The following is a 13,535-nucleotide window of genomic DNA, read 5'->3' on the forward strand; positions in this document are numbered from 1 at the left end:
TTATCTCTCATCACTGACGAAGGTGAACCACTGAAACGTGGGGCCATTATGTAAATGACATGCATTAAAGACCTCTTCTGTGGACACGGGTCATCGGATGGCACAGATTGTGAGGCAGATAAGGTCAAACAGCTAAGTGCCTCTTTTAATGAGCTACTACAATATGTATTCTCTACCCTCTGTTTGGTCTAGGAAACCATCGAAGCTGGGTTTTTCCCCCTGTGTTTACGTCATAGTCCTTCCTCTAACTACTGTCTCTGCTGGTCAGATAAACAGTAAGATGTGTCCTTAGATGTGTACTTAGCTTGTTAGCTAAGCACACCTAAGTACACTATTCCAGGCCTCTTCAAAAGACAAAAAGGTAGTTCATTTTGTGACTAATCTACAGTCTGGTGTATGAGAACATAGTAGAGTCTGCAAACATGTAGTTCAAACAGTTTCCACACACACACACACACACACACACACACAAAGGCCAAGAACACTGGAAACTACTAGTAGGCGCACAAAGAGTATTTGTGTATTTTAGAAACCTTCCCTGTAAAAAGCATGGTAAAAGACTGTCTTAATGCACGCTCAATAATCCAGGTTAGAAACTCGCAGAAAGTTGAGTCGGTTCATCCGGATACAACCGGAAACTACGATGGGTTTCATATGCAAATTGCTGTGAGCATTAACTAGAGTTATAATGGCCATGCGTAGTAGATTTGGGACTCACTGCAGGTCCACCTCAAGGGTCGGGTCCCCCGGCACAAACGGAGCAATATATTGTACGCTGTCAAGTGCCGGGAGGATCGCCGTGACTTGCACATCGGGGAAACCAAACAGACGCCGGCCAAGAGGATGGCTAACGCGTCAGGCCAGGACTCCACAGTCTACACCATCTAGTCTACAGCCAGGCCAGTGGCCACTCTTTCATGGATGAGGATGTGCATATATCCTTGATAGGGAGGAACGCGCGTTCCCACCTCATTGGCTAACGTTCCCTACAGGTTCTGCTTATGTTTTAAAGGAGATGTTTTCATCTAATGTTCAAAGAACATTTTAAGGATGTTTTACCGTTTCAAATAATGTTCCTATAACGTTAAATGTTGACAAAGGAAAAACGGTTCAGGCGCAACATTCTGAGGATGTTGTCGAGGTAAGAGATTCTAGAATGTTCTTCAGCAAAACATTCCTGCATTGTTACATAATCACAAAGGAAGAACATTTGCAAAGCAACATTCTGAAAATGTTTTCAGGATGTTGTTAAGGCCTGAAATCACAGCACGTTTTTCTATAACGTGTTCCCAGAATGATATCCTAGGAGGTTCTGTGGATGCAAAGAAAACTTCCTGCTGAAAACACCAAGAGAACATTCTGAGATTTTTTTTTTTCCTAACATTGTCAGGACGTTTTTATAACAAAAAATTGCTAGCTGGCTCTGGTTTGAACAGGGAGTCAAAGAGGCCATCTATGTGAGAAGGGAACGACCGTTCCTGAACCGGGGGGGTGTTTAAGAGTACGTCCGTCTCTATTTTACAATGCTGTGATTGCAACTATTCCCCCAAACCTCTGTGAATAGTACACATGGCCATTGAAACTCTAGTTAATGGACACGCCCACATTTGCATATGAAACCGGTCGCTGGTTTGGGTGGTTTATAAGGGTGGGGATACCTGCAGTCAGTTGAGACTGAAGAGGTCTCTCAGATGAGTGATGAAACGTTTCTCTCAAACGTTGAGTCCACATGAACTCATTCAACTTCCTCTTATTTCCTTACCTGGTTTACTGAGCATGCATCAAGACATTTTGATTCCTTTAACGGTGAAATTATTTCAGTCAACTCATCACTGTTATCCCCTGTATAAACTGACTGTTAACCTATTCATTGAGCACTAAACAGATTACTCCCACATGAGGTTCACAGAAAAGAAAAACCAGAGCAATGTGAATCCAACAAAGAGCATTTGTCCACAGTGTGAACTATGACTGAGTGAAGGTCTGTTTTGGCACACGGACAATGCACTTAGCTAAAATAAACAGACCAGGAATACCAAATTATGTTATTTCTGGCTCGATAGAGAAATACTCTGTTAGTATGTAAAATTGCAGCCGCTCTGCATTCTTACTACATGACTTGCATCCAGCAATGAGGAAATACTCTGTCATGCCGGGGGCAGGAACTGAGGACCCAAATCCAGACAGCGGAGACAGGGTGGGACAGTGCAATGATTTAATGGTGCAGGGGTTCAAAAGTCCACATAACAGGCAAGGTACACATGACAAGGATGGCTCGAAGGCTCCCAAGGCATGAAGCACCAGGCTAACGCAACAATCCGACAAAGAGAACAGAGCAACCTGGGGGAAAAGAACTACTGGGGAGCCAATCAAGGAAATGGGGAACAGGTGAGCAAAGCAGGGGCAGCAACAGAAATGGCAAGACCGGTGAGCCTTCAAAATAAAACAGGAAACCCAGATAACATAACCATGACAGACCCCCCCCCCCCCAAGGAACGGATTCCAGACATCCCAAATGAACGGAACAGGAGCACCAAGCAGGGTGGGCTTCAGGACCAAGTGGTCTGGGAGTGGATGAATAGGGCCAGGGATCTCAGGCAGATGGCTTGAGGGCTGGACTGATGGATGCAGGACTGAAGGGCGGAGCAGCTCTGGCAGACAGGCAGGAGGATGACCTGTAGACTGGCAACATTGGTGGGGCAGCTCTGGTGTCCAGCGACATGGAAGGAACAGCCGCTCAGGAGGCCGGCGACATGGACAGGGAAGCCGCTCGGGGTGCGGGCATCGGTGGCAGGGCTGCTCGGGGTGCGAGCATCAGTGGGGGGGCAGGCGTTGGAGGTGGGGCAAACAGGAAGCTGGGCCACCGGAGACACGGGAAGCTGAGAGCTGGAAACCAGGCAACCTCGAAAGCAATAGGTAACAGCCAACAGGAACCCAAAGACTAAGGACCCCACTACTTCAGGCAGCTGGACATCTGGGAGCTTTAGCTCTAGGTCGGTGAAGACAGCCAACTGCTGGGGATCGGGCAGGGCGTCGGCAGCTGTAGCCAATGGCTGGAGGTCTGGCTGGTCGTTGGCAAAGACGACCAGTGGCTTGAGGTTAGGCTGGGCATTGGCAAGGGCGACTGACGGCTCAGGAAAAGGCTGGGTATTGGCAAAGGCAGGTGGCGGATTGAGATCAGGCCAGGCGTCAGCAAGGTTGGCCGGAGGCTCGCAAACAATTATCAGCCTGGATGTCAGCAGAGACAGCTGATGGCTCTAGAGCAGGAACAGGCTGGCTATCAGCTGAGGCAGCTGGCGACTAAGGTCAGGAACAGGCTGGGTGCCGGCAGGGACAGGCCGACCATTCCTTAACAGGAAGGATCTCCGTAGTGTGCTGCTGGACAGCAGAGATGCTGTAGTGCTGGGCAGCGAAGAAAGCTGGCAGCCTCGGAAACCTTGCTTCCTTCTGGGAGCTCCCAAATGAGGGTTCCCCAGGAAAATGGCATGGCGGGTCCCGATGAGAGGGGACTGCGGGGGGTTTTCAGGGGCAGTATCAGGCAGGAGTCTAAGATAAGATAAGATACTTTAGTGTCATTGTGTACACACAGCGAAATTTCGTTTGGTGACTCTCAGACCAGCAACACTAGACAAGGTAAATGATTAAAAAAAACCAAGATAAAAACAAGGACAAACAACACTTGGTATAAATAAGTGAGGTAGTAAAAATAAGTGAGGTAGCAAAAATGATGATAAGATAATAAAAGATAGCAGCGGCTTTTAAAGTTCAAAATAGTGCATGGGGTTATTGAACATAGTTGTCTATATTTCAGCAGCTTTAGTACCAGTTAGTCCTCAGCCCTCAGCTATAGGCAGATGTGTGTGTGTGTGTGGGGGGGGGGGGGGGATAGGGGCGATTGAAGCTACAGCTCCGGGGAAGAAGCTGTTCCTCAGCCTGTTAGTCCGGATTTTGGTGGTGCGGTATCTTTTCCCTGATGGCAAGGGAACGAACAGACTGTGACCTGGGTGTGTTGCGTCTTTGCTGATGTTGCTGGCTTTCCTCTATAGATGGCCAGCATACACAGGATCCAGGTTCGGGAGCACAGCTCCCACAATCCTCTGTGCCGTCTTTACCACCCGGGCCAAGTTCTTCCCGTTCGACTCAGGGGCAGAGGTACACTGGAGGCTAACAGACTTGTAGGCAGGCTGGTGACTAGCAGGCCCAAATCTAGCAAACTTGCAGGCGGGCTGATGGCTAGCTGGCTGGTGGCTTACAGACGTTGAGACGGGATGATGGCTAGCGGGCCGATGGCTCACAGACACAGAGACGGGCCGATGGCTAGCAGATAAGTGGCTTGGCTGCTCCAGAGAGGAGCTAGAAGTCTCCAGTGAAACACGAGAAGCTGGAATGACGGGCTTGAGAGGAACAGGATTCAACTGGAACTTCCACCTGAAGAAAGCCACTTCTTGGGCAAAGTCAGGGTCCTGCTTCCAGATAGCAGTGAGGAGCTTAAAGAAGCCCAGCTCTTCATTGAGGAAAGTGTCCCTCGACGCACCCAAATCCTCCCAAGTATACAACAGGCTGGGCAGATCTGCTGGGTCCATAGTTGGTCGGATTGTACTGTCACACCGGGAGCAGGAACTGAGGACCCAAATGCAGACAGCGGAGACAGGCTGGGATCGAGCAATGATTTAATAGTGCAGGGGTTCAAAAGTCCACATAACAGGCAAGGTACAAACCACAAAGAAGGCTTGAGGGCAAGACATGAAGCACCAAGCTAACTTAGGTTAACCTAACAATCCGACAAAGAGAACAGGGCAACCAGGGGGAATATAACTGCTGGGGAGCCAATCAGAGAATGGAGAACAGCTGAGCAAAGCAGGGGCAGAAACAGAAATGGCATGCCAATCAGAGAATGGAGAACAGCTGAGCAAAGCAGGGGCAGAAACAGAAATGTCAAGACCGGTTAGCCCTCAAAATAAAACAGGAAACCCAGATAACATAACCATCTATCTATCTAGAGCAGGGGTGTCAAACTCCAGGCCTAGAGGGCCGCAGTGTCTGCAGGTATTTGTTGCAACCGTGCACTACACCACCTGATTTCACTAGAGTGTAGTGCACGGTTGCAACAAATACCTGCAGACACTGCGGCCCTCGAGGCCTGGAGTTTGACACCCCTGATCTAGAGTATGTAGACAACACACATTTATATACACATATATATATATGATGTTTCAAAGATATTTCCAAGATTTAAATGATCAAATTACTATATATCATCCAGCTAACAGTATCTGTACTTGTGTAAGACTAATGACTGTTGAGGCTAGTCTCTAGCTCTTACTGTCATTGCAAGTGAGGCATAAAATTTGCTTTTAGCTCGCCTTTGTTTACCACATCAAGTGGGGCAGATAAAATAAATAAATAAATAAATTGAACCTGTAAGCCTGGTTTGATTTAGCAAGGCAGGGGCCAATATCCAGAGGTTATAGAGTTTTCATTAAGAGGAAGTGCTTTACTGTCATTCTCAGCAAGGTAAAACTCAGAATTCCTTTTGTGTTAATACAGCACACTTTGCTCATGGACAGGCAGGGCTTTTGTGTTGTCCTGTATTGAATGCTATGTCACATTTGAAAGGGCTAGGTATTTAAAAATTTTGTTGATGCAAGTCTGACTTTAAACTACACTTTGAATATTCCTAAAGTAATGCTGTAAATTATTCAACTACCCCCCAATACACACGCACACAAACACACTCTGCAGATCAGTCAAACAGTTCCCCCCCCCCCAGTCCGTTGGTCCATTGGTTTGTTTTGTACAATAGTTCAATTCATAGTGCAATAATTTATGGTGCAATAATCCCAAGTGTGTATTCTTATAGAGTGTGTATTTATTCATAGTGTGCACATTTATATAGTGTGTTTAAAGGGTGTTGCTCTTTTAATCGCCTTTCTTTGCCTGTTTTTCTTTATAAAAGCTGACTTGGTGAGTTTGGCACAAGAACGCCGGTGTACCTGTGCTGTCCTGTACCTGTGCAAATGGCAATAAAATCTCTTGAAACCTGGATTTCGAAGAAGTGTTTTGTAAGGGCTGCAGAACGCGACATTTTTTTCATACCTGCAAAAGATTGCATCACCTGCCGTGTTGAGCCAGCTAGCACATCTGTGGGTAATCCAAAGATTTGCAAATTTCTGCAAACGTGAAAACTCTACCATCAATTTTGGAGGAACAGTGTTGCGTTGGGGGAATAAAGAGGCATCACTATAACTTGACGCATGAACTATTGGGTCAACACCTTTTATGATGACGTAAAATTGTGACTAACTTCAATACCTTTTGTCCTTGATGGATTATTAACCAAACCAGACTTTATAATCTCTTCTCTCAAAGTACCGCCAGCAGCTTTCTACTTCCACTCTGCTGGTAAAATGGTCGAGGCTGTAAAAGGATAAAGGAAGACTGAATAGGACTCTCTTTTCAAGATTACATTCTGACATTTCTGTTATTTTTTTGTCAGTTATGACAGGGGCGGGACGACACTGAAGCTTGGAGTTTTAGTTTAGTTTTCCACAGTCGACCTAATTTACATTTGTCAAACTATTTGTGCACTGGTTAAAAACTGAGCTGGGCATTTGAATGCATTTATCTTGAAAATTAAACATTAGCAAGGCTGCATAACACAGGGGACCTGAGACATTTCAATCAATCTTAGCTGCACACACAACGGGGAAGTTTGGCTTCAGCAAAGCAGTTGAGCCGCACTGATTAACCATGGTTGGTACAGGGGGCCCCGTGGCCTCTTTCTCTGTCTGGGACTATGTGGTGTTTGCAGGGACGGTCGTGGGAGCGGCGGGGATCGGCCTCTTCCAAGCCATCCGCGGCCGAAAGGAGACCACCAGCAATGACTTCTTACTGGGCGGGCGTCAAATGACGGCCGTGCCCGTCGCGATGTCGCTCACCGCCAGCTTCATGTCTGGCATCACCGTCATCGGCACGCCGGCTGAGGCTTACCGGTTCGGAGCTGCTTTCTGGCTCTTTGGGATTTCTTACGCCATCATGTCCACCATCACCGCTGAGATCTTTGTCCCCGTCTTCTACCGGCTGGGAATCACCAGCACCTATGAGGTACAGACACTGCAAATATGTAATTATATATATATATAAAACTTAGTTAAATGAAACACTCAACAGGCTTGTACTGTCCCTTTACTTAAATCTCTGGATTTTATATATACTATACACACACACACATATACATATATACATATTTATGTATATATATATATATGTGTGTATATATATATATATATATATGTGTGTGTGTGTGTGTATATATATATATATATATATATATATATATATATATATATATATATAAAGAAACACTCAACGGTAGAGAAAGTGCTCAACAAATAAGGGGCAAAATAATCCACCATATATATATATATATATATATATATATATATATATATATATATATATATATATATATATATAAAAGAAACACTCAATGGTAGAGAAAGTGCTCAACAAATTAGGGGCAAAATAATCCAGCAAGTCAAGTAAATTCTTTGAGACAGTACAAGCCTGTTTCATGCTGTAAGCAATCATCAGCTGTCAATCATCAGCTGATTGCTTATGGCGTGAAACAGGCTTGTACTGTCTCATAAAGAATTTACTTGACTCACTGGATGCCATGTACATATGTTTGTAGTTGTACCTGTGCACTCATGTGTGTGTATATAGATATTTTATATAAGTATATACCTAAATACACCTGGTGGCAACATATCTCATTAATGAGGACATTAAAGAATCTGTCTATCTAATCTGTCTATCAGTTAAAGAGGAAAGAAAACTAGGAATCACAGATAGTGGTCAGAAGAGAAGGACCACAGTAGAAAATAATAGAGAAGGTGGGTGGGTGGGGGAGGGGGGGTTGGGCAAGTCATCTTATAATAAACCATAAACACAAAGAACAAGTGCAATTTTACTCCTGAAGAGAGAAAAAAAATGCAAGAGTTGAAGAATTACTATGTACTTAGTGATTGATCGGTCATGGCTTGAAATACAAGAAGGACACGTTTTCTGACAAGCTCGTCACTAGTTCCTGTTTTGGTACCTGAAGCTGGTGTGGGTTCAACTAAAGGACTGGTCTGGTAAACACAGAAGCTGCCGCCATGTTGTTGTTGACCAACACCACAAATGTTTGACTCTCTTCATATCCCCCCCACCACCACAGTACCTGGAGATGCGATTCAACAAGAGCATTCGGATTATCGGGACAACCATGTATATCGTACAGACGGTAACGTATATACGCATGCACGACCGAGAGAACATGGCTGTGTTTAGAAAATGCAGAACAGAACGGTGACGAGAGAAGGAGAGGGATGGAAACCCGGGCCTAACAGGACACCATTGCAATATTCAACAGCAACTGTCTTCCCCCCCCCTCCCATTCACATTTATGTAAATTTAAACTAGAACGACCGGGGCCGTCAATTTGGCGGTTTTGGATTTTCAAAGTTTAATAACTTTGTGGAAAAAAAGGAAAAAAAGATCACAGACCCGCCGCTCCCCGAACGCTCCCCAGAGTTGCACGTAATTGCATTAAAATGAGTTTTAGATCAATCGCACACACACACAAAAAGAAAGTTACGACCTACCTAAAGCGACCCTGGGCGGTCAAAATGACCGCGCGTAATTTGCGCGTCATCGCACGCGTCACGTCCCGATTTGTGACGCGTTTTGGGCGCGTCATTTCCTTCGCGAACTTCCTTGCTCTGTGCAAGGAGCACGCTAGCCGTCTTCTCCAGTGCAGAATAACGGTCTAAGGTTGAGTTCGGATTATTGCCAACATGTCGGACGCCGGTTCAGACGAGTGTGCCGTCATTTTGACCGCCCGTGGTCGTTTTAGGTAGGAGCAGGGGCGGATCTACGGGGTGGCAACAGGGGTGGCAGCTGCCACCTCTGGGACACAGTCTTGCCACTGTGGAGTTAGAAAACAACGAGACAGGAGACGTGAGAGTAGACGTAGTCGAGGTAGTTTACTAGCTCCAACTTTGCATGTCATACATTCGACGCCACTGAACTGTGAACCGGAAGCGGAAGTGCATTATCTGACCCCCTCGCCTCTTCCCTTAAAGGTACACCGTCCTCTTAGGTGAATGTCTCTAGTTATATAGATGTGGGTCACCACACCACCCCATTTATAAATCAGATAATATGTTTTTAAAGTATATTTTATGTACATGTACATGCGTGGTGAAGGTCAATGAGACCCCGCACCAAGCTCGTCTCAAACAGAAGTCGCCGATTTAGAATCCCCCCTCCGGATCTACAGGGTGGCAAGGGGTGGCAGCTGCCACCTCTGGGACACAGTCTTGCCACCCCTTTGCCACCCCAGAAAAAAATCACTAGATCCACCACTGGGTAGGAGTGAAATCCCGGTCGTTCTAGTGTTAAATGCTGGAAACGACGCCCATCATTTAATGTGAATCCCATGTTTGCTTGCATTCAATCGATTGCTGGCGGTGTCTCTCAGGCCCTTTACACTGGCATGGTCATCTACGCTCCAGCCCTGGCTCTCAACCAAAGTAAGTCTCAGAAGTCCTCATACAGAGTCCGTTTTACCGGATTTGTTGATTTTCTTTTCTTTTTCTTTTTGCATAACATCCTTTTCCCACTCAGCCACCTGCATTACTATTATTATTACTTGCTTTCCCATTTATAATTCCTCACCCTTGCGGGGAATGTGCAGTAGATAACAGATAATAGTGAGTACAGATAGATTACATCTCCTCTGGCCTTTCAAACTTCATGACCTTTATATATTCTAACTAATCAAAACAACAAGGATCACAATGTGCAGGGGCCTCTGACCACAGGGTCTGTGACGCGGGGGAACAAAGTAAAGACAGCCGTCTTTTCCAGTAAAGCATACACTTTGCATGGATGGGTCTGTTTTTCTTCTTATTCAACCTGCACCCACAAGTCACATGCGGCACGTTGCCCCGATTAAAGTCTGAATAATCTGCAGGATGAAAAGAGCAGGAATCTGGTCTATAAAGGTTTATAAAAACCAAACGCTGTCTCACTAGAAAAGAGGCGGTGGAGACTTTGGTTCAGACCTCCTGAAAGGGACGCATGTTTTATAGCTAAACAGTGGCGTTTTGGTGCAAATGTCTTTATATATTATTGGGTATCATCTATTTCGTTGTACGAGGTATATTTTGATATCTTATAATGCATGTTTTTTTTTTTGTCAATCAGTCACTGGGCTTGATCTATGGGGAGTGCTGGTGGCCACAGGAGTCGTCTGTATCTTCTACTGCACTTTGGTAGGCAATATGCATTGCAAATTATAAATAGGTGATCTATTCTCAAGACACAAGTATCCTCAGCTTTATGTATTGTTGGAAGGGGAATTTCTTCACCGACAATTCTGAATAATCCGTTTCTTACTGTGACAGCGCCTCTGCAACAGTCACTATTGTGTTCTTTGGTTTATAGAAGATACAGTGATGTCTCTGATCCAACGTTGATGTTTGCATGGAATTAGCATGTAAACGACGCTCGATAATTTCTAATAGCGTCAGTGACACCTTATAAAGCTAAGGTGAAATCACTGGCGGCACTTACTTGACAAGTGTAGATTTGATTCGGACCTGGACTGTATTTCAGGGCGGGCTGAAGGCGGTCATCTGGACAGATGTGCTGCAGATGGTGATCATGCTGGCAGGTTTTGTTGCAGTCATCGTGAGAGGAGCCGTGATAGCAGGAGGCCTGGGAAAGATTTGGGAGGATTCCAGAGAGGGAGGCCGGCTGGATGCATTCGAGTAAGCACACAAAAACGTTCGTTTCGACCTGCTTGGAGTACCAGATGTGCTTTCATCGAGTTGCCAACACAAGACAATTCAGATAGTGTGTCTGCAAAAAAAGTCAAAGAATAAACGTTCTGAGAGTTGCTGAAGTGCCTGACACCTATTGCTGTGTCTTGTGCAATATTCTGCACTAACATCTATGTAAAAATAAAGTGTGAAAATTATTTAAAATTACATTTTCTGCCTGTACATAGTAAAGAACAATACGTATCTGCACAGCACAAACAGTTTCCCCTAGATTAAGGTTTTAGCAAGAAAATAGTACAAAACAAACTTACGTGGTGCCGCTGGTGTAGCGGTCTATTCCGTTGCCTACCAACATGGGGATCGCTGGTTCGAATCCCCGTGTTACCTCCGGCTTGGTCGGGCATCCCTACAGACACATTTGGCCGTTTCTGTGGGTGGGAAGCCAGATGTGGGTATGTGTGGTGGTTGCTGCACTAGCGCCTCTTCTGGTTGGTCGGGACACCTGTTCAGGAGGGAGGGGGAACTGGGGTTGGGGGGGTGTGGGATAGCGTGATCCTCCCACACACTATGTCCCCCTGGCGAAACTCTTCACTGTGAGGTGAAAAGAAGCGGCTATGTGTATCGGAGGAGGCATGTGGTGGTCTGCAGCCCTCTCCGGATCGGCAGAGGGGGCGGAGCAGCGACCGGGATGGCTCGGAAGAGTGGGGTAATTGCCCAAGTGCAATTGGGGACAAAAAGAAAAAACAAACTTATGTGGACGATGTGGATAACGTCATATAGTTACATGCATAACATCCTTTTGAGAGCACTTTCCATTTCATCCCAGCTTTGACCCAGATCCTCTGAGGCGTCACACATTCTGGACCATTGTGGTTGGTGGCAGCATGATGTGGGTGTCTATCTACTCCATCAACCAGTCCCAGGTTCAGCGTTACATCTCCTGCAAAAGCATCACGCATGCCAAAATGTGAGTATTGGCACACCAAATCTATCATCATCATCATCATCATGTAAAGTTGAGGGCAAAGTTGATGTATGTCCAGTAGGGGTTAACGTGGGCTACGCTCTTCCCCTCTTAGGTCGCTGTATGTGAACATGGTTGGCCTGTGGTTAACCGTGAGTCTGGCCGTGTTTTCTGGCCTCACCATGTACTCCATTTACAAGCACTGCGACCCGCTCACTAACGGAGACGTGAACGCCACTGACCAGGTGAGCGAGACATTTTGCCCTTGATCGCATATTCAGCACAAGGTTTACATCATTTAACTACATTCTTATAGACCGCCACTTTGTTTGGACAGCTGACCACCTATGGTGACGATGTAAAACGTTAATGTCCCGCAGTCCTACCAGACACCGTCCGTTAAAATGAGGGAAAACACAAAAGCGTCCACCACTTGGGTATTCATAGCTTGGAGGCTCAACATGAATATCCAAGCGGTGGACGCCTTTGACACGGAGAACGTTCACATACGCCGTCAGTGGAAAGTATCAGAAGAGGACGTTTGTTTGTGTGTAAATCTGCAGGATTGTTCCTCTAGCCAAAGATAAGGCTGAAATACATTTTGTGCATTTTTTTTTTTTAATTGAATTTTGTTGCTGTAAAACAGCTTCTTCCCTACCTCGTGATGGATATTCTGGCGGGTTATCCTGGAGTCCCTGGCTTATTTGTGGCTGCCACGTACAGTGGCACACTAAGGTGAGGCCTCACACACATTGAGTCACCCTCCGAACACAAAGCTGGGGAAGAGAAGAGGAGATAAAGGTGTCCGGGTATCGTGGCGGTCTATTCCGCTGCCTACCAACACGGGGATCGGTGGTTCGAATCCCCGTGTTGCCTCCGGCTTGGTCAGGCGGCGCTACAGACACAATTGGCCGTGTCTGCGGGTGGCATGTCGGATGTGGGTATGTGCCCTGGTCGCTGCACTAGCACCTCCTCTGGTCGGTCGGGGCACCTGTTCGGGGGTGGGGTGGGGGGAATAGTGTGATCCTCCCACGCGCTACATCCCCCTGGCGAAACTCCTCACTGTCCGGTGAAAAGAAGCGGCTGGTGACTCCACATGTATCGGAGGAGGCATGTGGTAGTCTGCAGCCCTCCCCGGATCGGCAGAGGGGGTGGAGCAGAGACCAGGACAGCTCGGAAGAGAGGGCCGGGTACAATTGGGGAGACAAGGGGGGGTGGGGGAGAGGGAGAGAGAGAGATAAAGGAGATATGGAAGGAAAGTCAGAGCCTCCTCGACATGTTTCTGGCATCTCTGGGGAATATCCCAAATTGTTTTACCCATTTACTGTAACATAATTTCTTGCATCATGAATCGTTGTATTTATTAAATTGTGATCACGCACTATTTCAGACCTCCATCTACTGTTTTGTATGTTGCAGTACCGTGTCGTCCAGCATCAACGCCCTGGTGGCCGTCACCATGGAGGACTTCATTCGCCCTGTTTGGAAGAATCTCACCGACAAACAGGTGCTCTGGCTCAACATGGGCCTGAGTGAGTAGTGCTGAAAACACAGACCTCCCTCCCTCCCTCCCTCCACCCACGCAGGGTCTGCATTGTGCTAGGTCGTATCCCAGCATGCAATTTTTTGCCAATTATCCGTCGCCTGTGACTTATTTCTCTTGAGTTATTAGTCCATACATTCGTAATCCTTTCATATGAATTTTAGTTACAGTGATCCAGGGGGCAAAACAGATTTTG

The 13,535-nt window shown here is 46.3% G+C and overlaps 1 protein-coding gene across 1 annotated transcript in view; it reads left to right on the forward strand.

The window, feature by feature from the left end:
* Positions 1-6,741: 6,741 nt before the first annotated feature.
* slc5a8l (solute carrier family 5 member 8, like) overlaps positions 6,742-13,535 on the forward strand; it is a 14,488-nt gene continuing 7,694 nt past the window's right edge. The window contains exons 1-9 of the mRNA XM_056274116.1: positions 6,742-7,104; positions 8,222-8,287; positions 9,527-9,578; positions 10,255-10,322; positions 10,666-10,820; positions 11,659-11,799; positions 11,912-12,041; positions 12,443-12,531; positions 13,216-13,328. Coding sequence (XP_056130091.1) covers positions 6,751-7,104; positions 8,222-8,287; positions 9,527-9,578; positions 10,255-10,322; positions 10,666-10,820; positions 11,659-11,799; positions 11,912-12,041; positions 12,443-12,531; positions 13,216-13,328 — 1,168 coding nt within the window. The 5' untranslated portion in view covers positions 6,742-6,750. The remainder of the gene's footprint in view (positions 7,105-8,221; positions 8,288-9,526; positions 9,579-10,254; positions 10,323-10,665; positions 10,821-11,658; positions 11,800-11,911; positions 12,042-12,442; positions 12,532-13,215; positions 13,329-13,535) is intronic.

This window comes from Lampris incognitus, chromosome 2 (assembly GCF_029633865.1).
Source record: "Lampris incognitus isolate fLamInc1 chromosome 2, fLamInc1.hap2, whole genome shotgun sequence".
Taxonomy (NCBI): domain Eukaryota; kingdom Metazoa; phylum Chordata; class Actinopteri; order Lampriformes; family Lampridae; genus Lampris; species Lampris incognitus.